Below are 13,707 nucleotides of genomic sequence, written 5' to 3'. Positions count from 1 at the left end.
AGGACAGGAGGGTTTGTTGACAGTCAACTATCCAAGCACCTGCAGATCAGCTTGGGAAGGTCTCTGGAAGGCTCACAAGCCAGTGTAGGTATGGCCAGCTTGGCCAGGCCACCCCTTGCCATCTCTGATTTCCATGAGTTAATCACTCTCTCTGATGATGTCACAGTTTGCCCTGGAGGCAGAGCAAACCTGGACCTGGGGAAGTCAGAGCCATGGACTGAGAAAATGAATCGGGATGCCGTAGTGCTGAGAGCCTCCGCGAATGCAGGGAGGAATACAATCAAAGAGGAGCTAGAGCATGTCAAATGTGGATTTACTCAGAGCACTTTCTGACCTACAGCTGGCCAGGAGGCACTGCATACAAGGTTGTGATATTTTGCTCTTATCCCTTGAAGTCTGTTCAAGCAGACAGACATTTGTGCCCCTTCCCATTGGTCACATTTTTCAGGGTTGTTTCTCTGTGGTATCCCAGAGCTGCTTGTTTTAGGGGAGGGGAGGGGAGGAAAAATCTGTACCTGTGACTGGCAGCAATGCCAGGGAAACTGGCATTCATAGGGCCTTGGTTCCAACACTGCAGCTCTCGCCAGCTTCTCCAAGCACTCTTGGGTCCTAGTCCCGCCAGACTGTGCAGAAGTGGAAGGCCAGGCAAGCTTCTGAAAGAAAAGAAAACATTCTGTGCACGCAGATAATTCCCCCAAAGCAGAGTCTGAAGACATGGAAGGTCGGTGCCAGTAATTTATTTTTCCATGGACAAAGTCGCAAGGGAGCCAGAGCAACTGGGGACAACGTTGTTATTGAGTGGGGGGGGGAGGGAAGGCCGTTTATATCTGTTAATTGGCACTCATCATTCTTGCATTAATACGCTGTGCAAAGTTTAGCCACTCGGGCCTCTTCCTGATATGGATCTCGTCCACATCCGACTTGCATTAGTGAATAGGCCCGCTCTGATCTGACCTATTGTGCTGTAATAGGGAGCTTTGTATTCTAGGTGTGAAAGCAAAGCCGACTCGCCTGAACGGGACTGTTGCTACAGTATGAATGTTGTCTGATGCTGCCAGGTTTTCCAGTTTCCTCTGCTGCTCCCTTGGTTCCCATCAATAATAGAAGCCAGTGCATTGCCCATCCTGGATCCTTTCCAGCACCCTGAGCTTTCTGGCAAAATGTTGAAGTCCCTTCACAGGATGAACGGCAGGAGATACTGCTCCCCAGGGAGAAGCAGCCGGAGAAGAGGAGGGTGTGAGCACTAGAAGATGTGGTCGCCTGCCAACAACAGTAGGGAAATTTCACCTTCCTTTGCTCTGAATCTGGAACAGACTTGCAGACGCAAACTCCATAATCCTGGAAAGAGTCCCTGGTCTGGGAAGTCCTTTATTTTTATCTCCTCTATTAGATGTTGTAACTTATATGGAGTAGCATTTATCTCCTGCTGAAGCCCATTGAGCCATGCTGCTGGGTTTGAAATGCACTGAAACCGAGGTCTGACCTGAGATTACGGTTCTGTCTGTCTAGGTGCTTATATGGCCCTAATCCTTGCAGAACCTTCACTCGCCAATAAATGAATGTCGATGAATAATGCCCAGGGCATTATTTGTATTACTGTAGTGCATAGGGGCCCTTGTCATGGATCAGCATCCCCTTGTGTTAGGTGCTGTAAAAACTTGTAGCATTTACCTGCACAGGATTTGCCCTGTTATCATGATAAAGGTATGAACTGGCTGCTGTATCTGAAGGGCACTCCTTGCTCCACTCCCCACAGCCGTAGCTGTATTTGACAAGGAGGATTGTGTGGTTAATGAACCCCAGTGTCAAGTTAGTGGTACAGAAAAGCAGGATGTTAGTCTTGGCTGTGGGACTAACTGCCACCAGAGATCAAGCCGATCCCATGTTTTGGCTAAGTTAGCAGCTTCAGAATGGAAGAATGGGGCCATGGCCTTGGTTCTTCTTTCCAGAGGGATGTGACGTGACTTTGGAACTCATGTAGCGTTGCCTAGAGATACCTTTATTGATGCCTTGGAAATGCATGGAGACCACATAGCCAGGTCACAGGGTGCACCTCGGAGACCAGAGAGTAACAGATGGGGCCTAGAGGCAGTCAGACTACACAGTAGAAACAAGGCATGTATGATGCACAAGAGGGAAAGCAGCTTTGAGTAACAGCCCATTGAATGGAAGGTCACAGTGGAAAGTCTGCTATCCCATAAAGGATGATGGAGGCATAAGAAAGATCAGATCTGTATCTAACTCTTTTGGGATGATCCACAATGTCCTAGTAGATGGGTGCTCCTTTCTCAATGCCCTTTGCAATCAGCTGCAAGAGAATAAGTCTTCTCAGCATCTTGTTCAGGTTCACCATCATGAGAGCATGCACTCAATTTATATATAGGCAAAATGGATAAATGGGCATAAAGAGAGGAACCCCATGACTTCCTTTTAGCGTCACAGGCACTCCGATGTGATAAAGAAGGATTATTATCCCAATTTTACAGGTGGGAAAACTGAGGCATGGGGAGGTGAAGCAGGTTGGCCAAGGTATCCCAATGCACGAGCAGCAGAACTGACAATGGAACCCAGGCATCTAGCACCCTGCTGCCAGATGCAGAAAAGACTCCATGATTGCATACATCGTTTGGTTAGAAGCTCCTCTTGGTTTTGAGAGACATGCTGATTTCGAGCCCTTTACCCATTCCTCCTGGCAAAGGGGCTGTCCCCTGTACTGTTTGAAGGAGGCCATGGAGTAACAAGAAAAAGATGGAACTCTCATTTATTGCTGAGATTGGTCTAACCAAGAAGTTAGTCACTGGGGGAAAACAGAGATTAAGGTTTGAGAGGCTTATCCGGGAAACCAATGCAAGACACACAATGTACCAGAATAGCCAATTTCTATTGGAATAATCCATCCAAACAGTCTATAGCCAGATTCCCTCACAGAAATTCACTTCCGCATTCAACCTGACTTCATTTTTTCCCCCGATCCATATATTCCCCTCTGTAATTCTTCCTGAAAATGAGGCATGTACTAACCACAAAAGTTCTTTGATCCAAAGAATAAGTAAGGCCAGATTTCCAATCCTTAGCAGCTCCAGTTGAGGCCACATTTTCAGACATGCTCAGCGCCCAACATGCACCCAACCCTCTGAGCTCTTTGGAAATCCTGAGCCCCATGGTGGGTGTTGAGTCCTTATGAGAAGGCTGGCCTGAAAGCTCGGGCACTTGAAGTAGATTCTCCCTCCCCACTATCCTGCAGCTGTTCCTCAGTCAGCCCTGGTCGTGGAACTTTCTTTGTGTTCAAGGTCCTGGGAGCTGGACTGGGGCCCGCAGGACATTTCCCAGCAACCACCAAAAAGCTGTAATACAGGAATGACTTTCCATCCTTCCCTTTCTCACCCGGATTTGAGCTGTCAGCAGACTGTTAAAATGTTTCTGTATTCAGTTGCGGAGCCTCTGAGCCATGAAAACTAAGCAAGCCCTGTGTTCACCGTGGCACAAACAAGAGGGGAAGAAAGACCCATCTGCACTCACGTCAATGATAGATGGGGTACGTGGGTCATTCATTTTCCTAATATTTGTTAAGAATAGACTCAATGTATGGCAAGATGGGGTTTTACGGCCCTTTATCTCTTGTTCACGTCGAAACAAACAAAGTAGCCATCTTGGGGGGGGAACCATCAATCCATTATATGGGTATGTGTGGGTGTGGGGTGTCAGTCTTATTATACCTTTAAGAGCAAATTTGATGCTGTTGCAGTGATTCATAACGCTATATATCTAATGGCATGATTCCTCATCTAGAAAATAAAACTTCTGAGCCAGTTTCTATTCTCATAAATCTTCCTCTGGCACTGAAGGATGTAAACCAAGTGCCCTGACTCACAGGGAAGCCATACAATTTGAATACTTTAAAATGAAGGAGAAATTTGCCTGAGGACTCAGAGCAGGGTCGGGGTGCTGGGGAGTGGTTAGCTCCCACAGGACAAGCAGCCTGTTCAGTGCATTGTGGGAAGGGAGTTACTCTGCCATCCCAGGCGCCTCCAACATGGAGGGCCCAACCCTGTGAGGTGCTGAGCACCCTCACGTCCCTTGACTTGCCATGGCTCAGTACTTAGCCAGGATCGGGCCCTAAATCAGCACATCCAGGGTTAACTTTATGGTGCTGTGGGCCTCCCTTGCCAATGTCCTAAGACGGTGATGTCGAAGAGAGAGAAGGGTTAACTTTGGGTATGGGAGCGGGGAGAAGTACCTTTCAATCACAGACACCAAAGCAATGAGGTAGCTGTGTCAAGGACAAGAAAGGGTAGCCTTCCGGGGGATTAGCCCCCAGTCACAGACGCCCTAATGCCAAAACAGGGAACAGAGAGTCTTCAGTCGCCCAGGGTCAGGGCTGGATTAAAGGTGTTTTGGGCCCGAGCACAGCTGTGTTTGAAGATACACTCGATAATCAAAGATGGATATATGACAGATCTCTCCCCCTTCATATGTGTCCCACCATTGCCATCTGCAAGCAGTCTTTTTCCCCCTGAGGGTCACTGTTTGGATTACAGTGATTGCAGTTTCACCTTTGTCTATGTAAGCGGGCTCTGTGCAGCATCCCTTCCTTCTTTACGATGCTCAGGAGAGGGAGAAAGCAAGCAGGCAGCCGGGTTACGGTGACAGCCCAGCTTGCAGGGTAGCAGATAGCTCTTGAGCATTACCGCTCTCTGAGACTGAGCCCCTCCAAGAACCAGATAGCACCCCCAAAAGACACATTCGTACCCAATGAGCCAGGCAGGTCCCACTCATCAAGTACTACGTCCCTACCGGGCAGCAGAGAATTCCTGAAGGTTACTGGGTGGTCCCACAGGAGGAGATACTGGACTCCTACAGGCTACGGCAGAATCAGCTGGGCACCCCACTTTGCAGCAGGGGCACCCAAGCACAGTGCAGAGCCCTGAATGTTGTGGCAATGTCCCTTGAAGGCATCAGGGAACCCCTGAAGGTTACAGTGGGTACGCTAAGGTAGACACGGAGCTCCGAGGGGCAAGGCGGTGGCCCCAAAGGGAATTTGGAGCCCCAGGATTGTACAGCGGTGTCCTGGAAGGGTAATGCAGCTTCCTGGAGGCTGCAGGATTCTGCTGGAATCCTGCTTTAGGAACTGCTTTGACCTTTGTCGCGACCTGTTTTTCCAAAGCACCTGACTTCTTCCCTTCCTCTGATCCCCCCCTCCGCCCCAGCTCCCCACGCACACACTCCCCAGCGCACACACTTACTAGAAACCCTGATTAAAAACAAGCAACGCGCAGCTCTGCCGAAGCCTGCCCACTGGCTGTCTGCTGAGCCCGACGCCCAGCCTCTCCTGGCTCGGTTTGACGTCAGCCAGCTGCTCCTCTATAAACAAATGTCAGCGAAATTGAATAGAGGCTGCTGTCAGGGCCGGGGGCCCATTGTTTCTCGTGTAACTCTGTTACTGTGCGTAGGTGCGCTCAGCCTAATGAGTGGAATTGAAGGACGCATCGATGGGCTAACCTCGTTTGTGTAAAGGTTGACACAAGGCAGATCAGGGCTCTGTACCTGCAGGATCGAATTAAAGTGTGTCGGGTTGCGGGGGAATGGGGCGGGGGGAGCATGTAGTTCCTGTAAACAACAAAAAAGAAATTAACTCTTGGATGGGGCTAAAGGGTATGGCCATTGGTGGATGAGATTACATCATTAGGTGGCCAGGGTATCCAGCAAGGAGCGAGCCCAGGCGAGGGGGAAAGAGCTGCAAAAGCACCGATCTCTGACTCTGTGGAAGCCTCGCGCATGCGTGTTCGTGAATACCAGTGACCATGCACCCACTGCTGCACCATCCTCGGGGCAGTGTGAGTGCACGGCGACATGACGCAGATGGAGGATGTACGGGCATGTTGTGATGGTGCCAGGGTGTCTGGCATGGCAGGCGTGCACCACACGGGCAGTGTGTAGGGGGAAAGTGCAAGGGGGCGGCAGCATTTGGGGTTGAGGTTGTGAGGCTTTCGGATGATGGTGTGACAGCAGACTGGGCACGGGTTCGGATGGGTTGGCAGAGACAGCAAGGGCCATAGATGTGAAGAGTAACGTATGAGAACAGTACAGGTAATGTGGTGGCAGCTCAGTGGGGGTGGCAGGCGGCAGTGTGGGGTGCGGGGGTCGCAGGAGGGTGGTGTGCGGTGAAAGGGGTGGTAGGGAGCAGTGTGAGGTTCGGGGGTGGCAGGAGGGTGGTGTGCGGTGAGGGGGTGGTAGGGAGCAGTGTGAGGTTCGGGGGTGGCAGGAGGGTGGTGTACGGTGAGGGGGTGGTAGGGAGCAGTGTGAGGTTCGGGGGTGGCAGGAGGGTGGTGTGCGGTGAGGGGGTGGTAGGGAGCAGTGTGAGGTTCGGGGGTTGCAGGAGGGTGGTGTGCGGTGAGGGGGTGGCAGGCGGCAGGGTGCGGTGCAGGGATGGTAGGGTGCGGTGCAGGGGTGGCCGGGGGCAGTGTGGGGTGCGGTGATGGCAGGAGGGCGGTGTGCAGTGAGGGGGTGGTTGGGGGCAGTGTGGGGTTTGGGGGTCACAGGAGGGCAGTGTGGGGATGGTAGGGGGCAGTGGGGAGGGTGCGCAGGTGGCAGAAAGGCAGTGTGTAGTGCATAGGGTTGCCAACTTCCTAATCGCGCAAAACCAAACGCCCCTGCCCCGCCCCTTCCCTGAGGCCCTGATCCCACTCACTCCATCCCTCCTCCCTCCATCACTCTCTCCCCGAACTTCACTCACTTTCACGGGGCTGGGACAAGGGGTGTGGGCTCTTGGGGTGGGGCCAGGGCTGAGTGGTGTGGGGTGCAGGAGGGGGCTCAGGGTCGGGACAGGTGGTTGGGGTGCGGGAGGGGGTGCGGGGTGCATGCTCTAGTCAGGTGGCGCTTACCTCAAGTGGCTGCGGGTCAGCGGCGCAGCAGGGCTACGGCAGGCTCCCTGCCTGCCAGCTCCAGCTCTGCATGGCTCCTGGCAGAGGGGCCAGGGGCCTCTGCGCACTGCCCCACGCCCGCAGGCACCCCCGTCACAGCTCCCATTGCTCACGGTTCCCAGCCAAAGGGAGCTGCGGGCGCTGAGCTAAGGGGCGGGGGCATCGTGCGGCGCTTCTCTGATTGCCGGCCACTTAGGGGCCGCAGAGACGTGCCAGCTGCTTCCGGGAGCTGCGCGGAGCCAGGCAGGGAGCCTGTCTTAGCCCCACTTCGCCGCCAACCAGACTTTTAACGGCGCGGTCAACAGTGCCAACAGGAGCTGCCACGACCCTTTTTGACTGGGTATTCCGGTCGAAAACTGGACGCCTGGCAACCCTAGCGGTACGGGGGTGGCAGGAGGGCAGTGTAGTCACTGAGAGGAAATCCATTGCTTAGCAGACCTTGCTTTGGGCCCAGGTGACTTTCCTGGGCAGCCTGACACAGCTGTCTCTGCAGGCTCCCACCCCATAGGCGCTAGCGGACGTTGAGCTCAGAGAGCTGGAAGCTATTTCCTATTGAGTGGTTCAGGTGTTTTCTCTCTCTTCGGCTCCACCTGGTGCTCTGCTCCGACATGCTGCACATGGCCCCGCTCACTCCAGCAAGCTCCCCGAGTCTCCCCTGTTGGCTGGAGATGTGAGGGGAGCCCGCACCCATGTGGGCCAGCAGGGAGCTGTAAACAGTGAGTCTATTGCAGGACACATAACATGGAGCAGGAGGAGCAGTTCAAAGGCCAAGGATGATCTAATGTCTTTCCTTCCCCATTCCTGGCCTGGCTGGAGAGTACTCTCAGCTCCATGCCCTTCAAATCCTCTTGGAAATCCAACCTTCTCTCTCTCTCAGGCTCCCTCATGCTTTTCTAAAATCCATGTGTCAGTTTCTCCTCTTCTTTCAAAACCATCAGGAAATCCCATCCAAGCTGTGGCCCCATTTAGAAAGAATCATCCTGGGCAGCCACCTATGGCATCGTACCTAGGTCAGCAGTACAGCCCCCCACATCCCCCAGTTATGGAATGGGACTGATGTATTTTTGCTTATGTATTTTTCCTTTTCATTAATTCCTGGTCACATTAGTTATAGCAGACCCTCTGGGTAATACAGAGGTTGAGAGATTATTATATGGTTGCAACATGAGACAATTCATTCTCATGTATCTGATCTGTCTGTCTGTCTGTTCTAGACATTCTCTAATTGTCTAAAAATACCCTTTCCGCTTTTAGGCTTTTACTTAGGATCTAAAGAGTAATGATGTATTTTCTCTCTCTTTTGCTCTCTTTCTCATCCCCTTCCCTCCCCCCGCTTTTTATTTTTATTTTTTATTTTTATTTTTTGAGTGGAAAACATTTAATAAATGCCTGGAAGCAGAAATATTGCAGACTTGGGTGACTCAAGGCGCTTTATTATAAAGGTGGTTGCGTGTTTGGGGAAATTGTCAAAATCCCAAACAATAGAGTAAAAAGAAAAGGAGGAGTTGTGGCACCTTAGAGACTAACCAATTTATTTGAGCATAAGATTTCGTGAGCTACAGCTCACTTCATTAGATGCATTCAATGAAGTGAGCTGTAGCTCATGAAAGCTTATGCTCAAATAAATTGGTTAGTCTCTAAGGTGCCACAAGTCCTCCTTTTCTTTTTGCGAATACAGACTAACACGGCTGCTACTCTGAAACAATAGAGTGTGACGTATGTCTCTATTTATACCCTTTTTCTCAATGGTTCGAGGAAGGTGCTTTTACTACAGTGTTGTGTTAAATACCAAATCTGCTGAAGCCATTCCTGTCCCCTCCAAGGGGTGATTTCAGGCTTTAAGGTGTAGCCCTTAAAGTTAGTCTTCTCACGTGGGCCAGGCAGCTGCGGTCGGGCACTTTTGGAGATTTGAAGGGGGTGAAGTAGTGCTGCTTTAAGTACTGGGGATTTGTCAGATCAGAGCTGGCTGGGGCGGGAAAGCCAAGAGAGCTGTTAGGTATATAGGGGACACTGCTCAGAAGTTTGGGGTCCAAAATGTAGGTCTTCTAATACCTTGGGAAAGGAATTGCAAAAGCTAATAGAAGCAGATTTTAAAAAACAATTACAGTGAAGTCAGAGTTTCATTATTGCCATATCTCTTAGAAACCTAAATGGAGGCTGGAACACCTGGGTGCCAGGTGCTGTACGTTCACATAGTGGGAGACAGCCCCTGCCCCAAAGAGCTAATGGTCTAAGTAGAGGAGACCGACAAAGGAGGAGAGGGGCAACAGAGGAGAAGCAACTTAAGGTTATGCAGCCAGTGGGAGGGACTCCTGTCTCTACAACCCGGGTTTCCTGAGACCCAATTACAGAGCTGAACCACTAGACCGGGTGCTGGTTTTGTTTTAAGCGTTCCCCTGCGGTATTAGCAACTCAGCTCCAGCAGCCTGGGGCTAGCGCGTGAGAACCAGGCAGTGAAACTGACCTGCTCTGTCTCTCTGTCCTAAGCCGAGTGAACTGCAAAAAGTGAACAATCATCAGGAATAGATTCTAAGCAAGTTAGATTTTTTAAAAAATGATTTCACCTTTACTAATCTAGGGCCAATCATGCTGTCTGATCCATGAGGATCATTATTGCTTCTGAGGCTTATATTGTAGTATCAGTCCTCTGAGGCGGTAGCAACCGCAGTGAGGAGTTCTTGTCATGTTAATGGCAGTGCATAGGTATTAATAATTTCCATTAGATGCACTCCCTAAAGTGCTTTTACAAACTCTTCTGGTTGTACCTACTAGGGTACCTAGTCCTGCAATTCTTACTCTTGTGAGTAATCCTTACTCAAGCAAGTAGCACCACTCACTTCAGCTGGACTGCTCATATGAGTCAGGAGTGTGTGAGTACAGCATGCATGATGGCCCCTGGGTGCTTTTTATTCAAGAGTCACTCTACTCACCTTTGAAATGCAGTCAGTTCTGGGGTGGAGCATAAGAAATATTAAAAGTTGGAAGTAAAGAACAGTAGTACATCCTACTGAAACTTCAGGTCAAGTTAAGGGAGCCCAGACTTGTTGGAATTGGGTTTATCCCTGTCCTTCTGCAATAAAGTCCCAGGGGACCACATGGGCCCTTTTACATCTCAAAAGACTCCCTTTGTGGTCAGCGCTGTACAGATACATAAAGAGATACAGACCCTGCTGGAAGAAGTGTACAGTCTAAACAATCAAGACCAAATCATTATCCCCCATTATCCCACAGACGTGGGAACTGAAGCACAGAGTAAATGACTTTCTCAAGGACACATGGGAAGTCAGTGGCAGAGCTGGGAATTAAACCCAGGTCTCCTGAGTCCCATTGCATGCAGAAGCCCCTACTTCATCCTTTCCAGATCTAATGACATTGACATTGATAATTGGGGCAGGGTAAGGACTAGGTGTTAGCTGATTTCCCTGAGCTTTCAGCGTTTACATGTTTGTTTCTTTTTAATAAAACTTTCCAGGCCTTCATGGGAGCCCTGATGAGCTCATACTGGTGCTCAGGGAAAGGAGACGTTATCGAGGATTGGTGCCGATGTGACCTGAATGCCTTCGACGAGAATGGACTCCCAAACTGCAGTCCTCTCCCTCAGCCTGTGTATGTATCTCTTGGTGAATAACTTCCATGTTGTGGTGTGGTCAGCACATACTCAGTCCCCTTCTGGTTTGCTGAGTGGGGTTACGGTTTTGCCCACAGGTGCCTCCTGGCTCCTGCATTCAAACTCAGGTCCCTGGCCCAGTGCATCTTGCTGTGTGACTGAGGCCTTTCAGATATCCTGATGCTGCCTGCGGCCCTGGGAGGTTTCTTTGTTATTTTTCATCACCTTATTAGTACGGCTTGTAGAATGGGATTTAAAACGGTGAAAGAAATGGAATTACAATGCAGTTCATTGTGGCTTGTCAGAGCGAGAACAAATCAGGAGCAAACTGATGAGGAATTAGCTGAAACAGCAGGAAGAGAGACTGGCTTCAGCTCTCCACTAGGAAGAGAACATCGTTTTAGTAAGCCAATACCCTCAGATGGCATTGATTTCCCATCCTGAGCTCAGCAAATACACTGGTACTCTCAGAGCCTAGTTGTTAATAGCCCTGCACCTTGTGTTGTCATTGACTACAGTCCTAAGGGGGCGCAAAGTCGGCATGATTCTGACCTGGTGGCACTTTATGCTCTTCTTTGCACTGGTGTCAGTGATGGTGATGGTGTCCTGCCATGTGTGCAAGGGGCTGAGGTAGATGACTTCTCAAGAACCCTTCCAGTCCTACAATTCTATGATACAAGGCACATACCATGAAGAATCAGACCTCTCTCTCTCCTCACACATACACTCCCGTTCTCTCTCTCACACACACACGCTCTCTGACTCACACTTCGTACATATTCATCCCTCTCTTTCTTTTGCTTACACACATTTCTGAGACTCGCTCACAAGCCCTCTTGCACACACACACACCCGTACACACTCTTGGACGTGCACACTCTTGCAGTCCTTCACTCCCATTCAGGCACAACCTGAGCTAGATTCTCTCTTCACTTATACCCCGTCTGGGTATAAGCTGGGTAGCATGGAGACACACAGAGGGAAAGTTTGACCTTCTTGCTCTCCTCTTTCACTCTCTCGTGCTGCTCGATATCCATTCTCCATAGGGTCACTGAGCTGATCTGAGATTGCAGGGACGTAGTTATGAGGGTGTTAAATGAAAAGGTGGAGAGCCCTTCAGGTGGGATGAGTTTAGCCACTCTCAGTCGGCAGTAGGTGCATAGCCCAGAGACGCTGATGCAGGAGTCACGAGAACAAGGTTCTTCAGGGAGCAGGTGGAGGAGGGAACAGCATACAGCAGGATCTGACTCCACCTGGCTGAAAGTTTCCTTTTTTGTTTTTTTTCTCCCTCCGCTTCCTATTGTCTCCGTGTTTCTTGTGTTCATGTGTTTGTGTCTGAATGTGCGAGAGAGCCCATAGGCATATGTTCAGAATCTGCTTTAACAGGCTGCCTTTCCTCAGAGTGCAAGCTGATCTCCAGGAGTTCTGCTTTGTTTGTGCCCTGCCCAGGTTGCGCTTATCCCCCAGTGTAGAGCCCTCCAGCACCGTGGTCTCTCTGGAGTGGCTGGACGTCCAGCCTGCGATCGGGACAAAGGTCTCCGATTACATCCTTCAGCACAAGAAGGTTGATGAGTACACGGACACTGACCTCTACACAGGTAGGTGAGGACAAAGGGCAGCAGCTCCGGAAATGCCGCAGCAATGTTAACTGATTCTGTGCCCGAGATTGCTGGCCACAGCAATCCGAGCTTTGTCCTTGGGATTTTGTTGGCTTTGTGCAGAAGGGTACGGAACACAGACACCAGCTGGAGTGTAGTGCCAAAGCTCCTGCAGCGGGAGTGGCTGCTGAAGGCCTCTGTAGAGTCTGTTACTTGGAAAAATGAGAGAAAAGTGTTTGGTAACTACAAAGAAGTTATTTGCATTTCAAAAGTTTTGTAGCAACTGGGCAACCTACAAAACTGAGACCTCAGCTAGAGCTGTGCAAAGCTTCGCTAACAGCACCTGAAACTCACCTGGTTTTGGAGTTTAGCTATAAACACAGAACGTGGACCCAGTCCCCTGAGGCTCGTCAGTGTTTTGGCTGAGACTCAGAGCATGATTCAGGGGCCTGCAGGTCAAGGTGGAAGGATGTGAAACTTGTCGATGGGTCTGGATGAGTAATTAAAAATGATGTATTCTAAAACATAGCACCAAAGGTGTTGAAAGCTGCTGCTCAAGCTCTGCTCAGTGAGAAAACCAGGCAAAACTCGGTTCCTTATCTTGCAATTAATGGAGGATTTGGGGTTCATTTAACTATGAAAGTTCAAAGTTATGGTGCAAGTGGGTTTCTCTCTCTCTCTCTCTCTCTGTACATTACAGGTTCTTTCTTTGGAACATTGTGTTACAAATCTCACAGGCTAGGTGGTTTACATGTGGGCGGGGTTGCTTACATTTGTTTTTCCTGGCGCTATCTGTCTCCCCATCCCATGCTCATTGCCGTGCTGTCTGAGCGCCTCCTAGAGGCTACACATGTCAGCGCTAGCAGGGGCTAGGCTCCACCACTGTATGCATTACTAAACCATGCTCTGCAGAAGCCTGAGGAACGGGCCCGGCTGGTGGGCGTCACTCTGAAGTGCTACCAGACAGATTGAGCCTCTCCATGAGGTCTGCACAGATGTGCCCACAGCATCTGCGCTGGTGAGCGTAGCCCGCCAGAGGCCTGCTGGTTCTGAGACCGTTCCCTCACTACTGCTCTCTCTTTGGCACAGGCTCAGCGCCCTCCGGATACTCTTGTGATCGTGTAACACCTCGCTCCAGTCGCAGTCACTTTGACACACCTCTGTATCCAGATGGGTAGCACGGAGGTGTGTGTGCGCCAAGCCACAGGCTGGTGACTCGTAGAGGCTCCTCTTCAGAAAGGCTTTCCGTTGCTGTTGTTGCAGACTAAGCAGGAGCTGGCCATGCGCCTTTTCAGTGCAGGGCAGGGTGCTGGCACCCGCACCAGGGTGGGGCAGGGGGACATTAAAGTGCCTCTGGCTGGCAATGAGCAGAAGACTCCTGATCGTGACTGACGGAGGATGAGTCCTGGGAACCTGGGACTCTGAGTGTGTGATGATTCCGTCAGAGGCGCTATCTCACTGTGATCATTCATAACCAATTCCTTCTCTCAGCTCGGCAGGGGCAAGCCAGGGAAATGCAGGCGAGAGAAGAATTTGGCTATTAGTGGTGGGTGGATTTTTGTGGGTTTATTCACTCTGTAAC

General features: G+C 50.6%; 1 protein-coding gene across 4 annotated transcripts in view; it reads left to right on the top strand.

Annotated features, from left to right (window-relative positions):
* The window catches only part of ASTN2 (astrotactin 2), a gene marked incomplete at its 5' end in the record, with an annotated part of 616,673 nt that overhangs the window by 456,403 nt on the left and 146,563 nt on the right, over nucleotides 1-13,707 (top strand). For all 4 annotated transcript variants that reach the window (XM_084650529.1, XM_084650531.1, XM_084650530.1 and 1 more), the window contains 2 exons: nucleotides 10,393-10,526; nucleotides 11,977-12,125. In XM_084650529.1, coding sequence (XP_084506655.1) covers nucleotides 10,393-10,526; nucleotides 11,977-12,125 — 283 coding nt within the window. The remainder of the gene's footprint in view (nucleotides 1-10,392; nucleotides 10,527-11,976; nucleotides 12,126-13,707) is intronic.

This window comes from Lepidochelys olivacea, assembly GCF_965140295.1.
Source record: "Lepidochelys olivacea isolate rLepOli2 genome assembly, chromosome: 16".
NCBI lineage: Eukaryota > Metazoa > Chordata > Testudines > Cheloniidae > Lepidochelys > Lepidochelys olivacea.
This window is presented reverse-complemented; position numbering and strand designations above follow the sequence as displayed.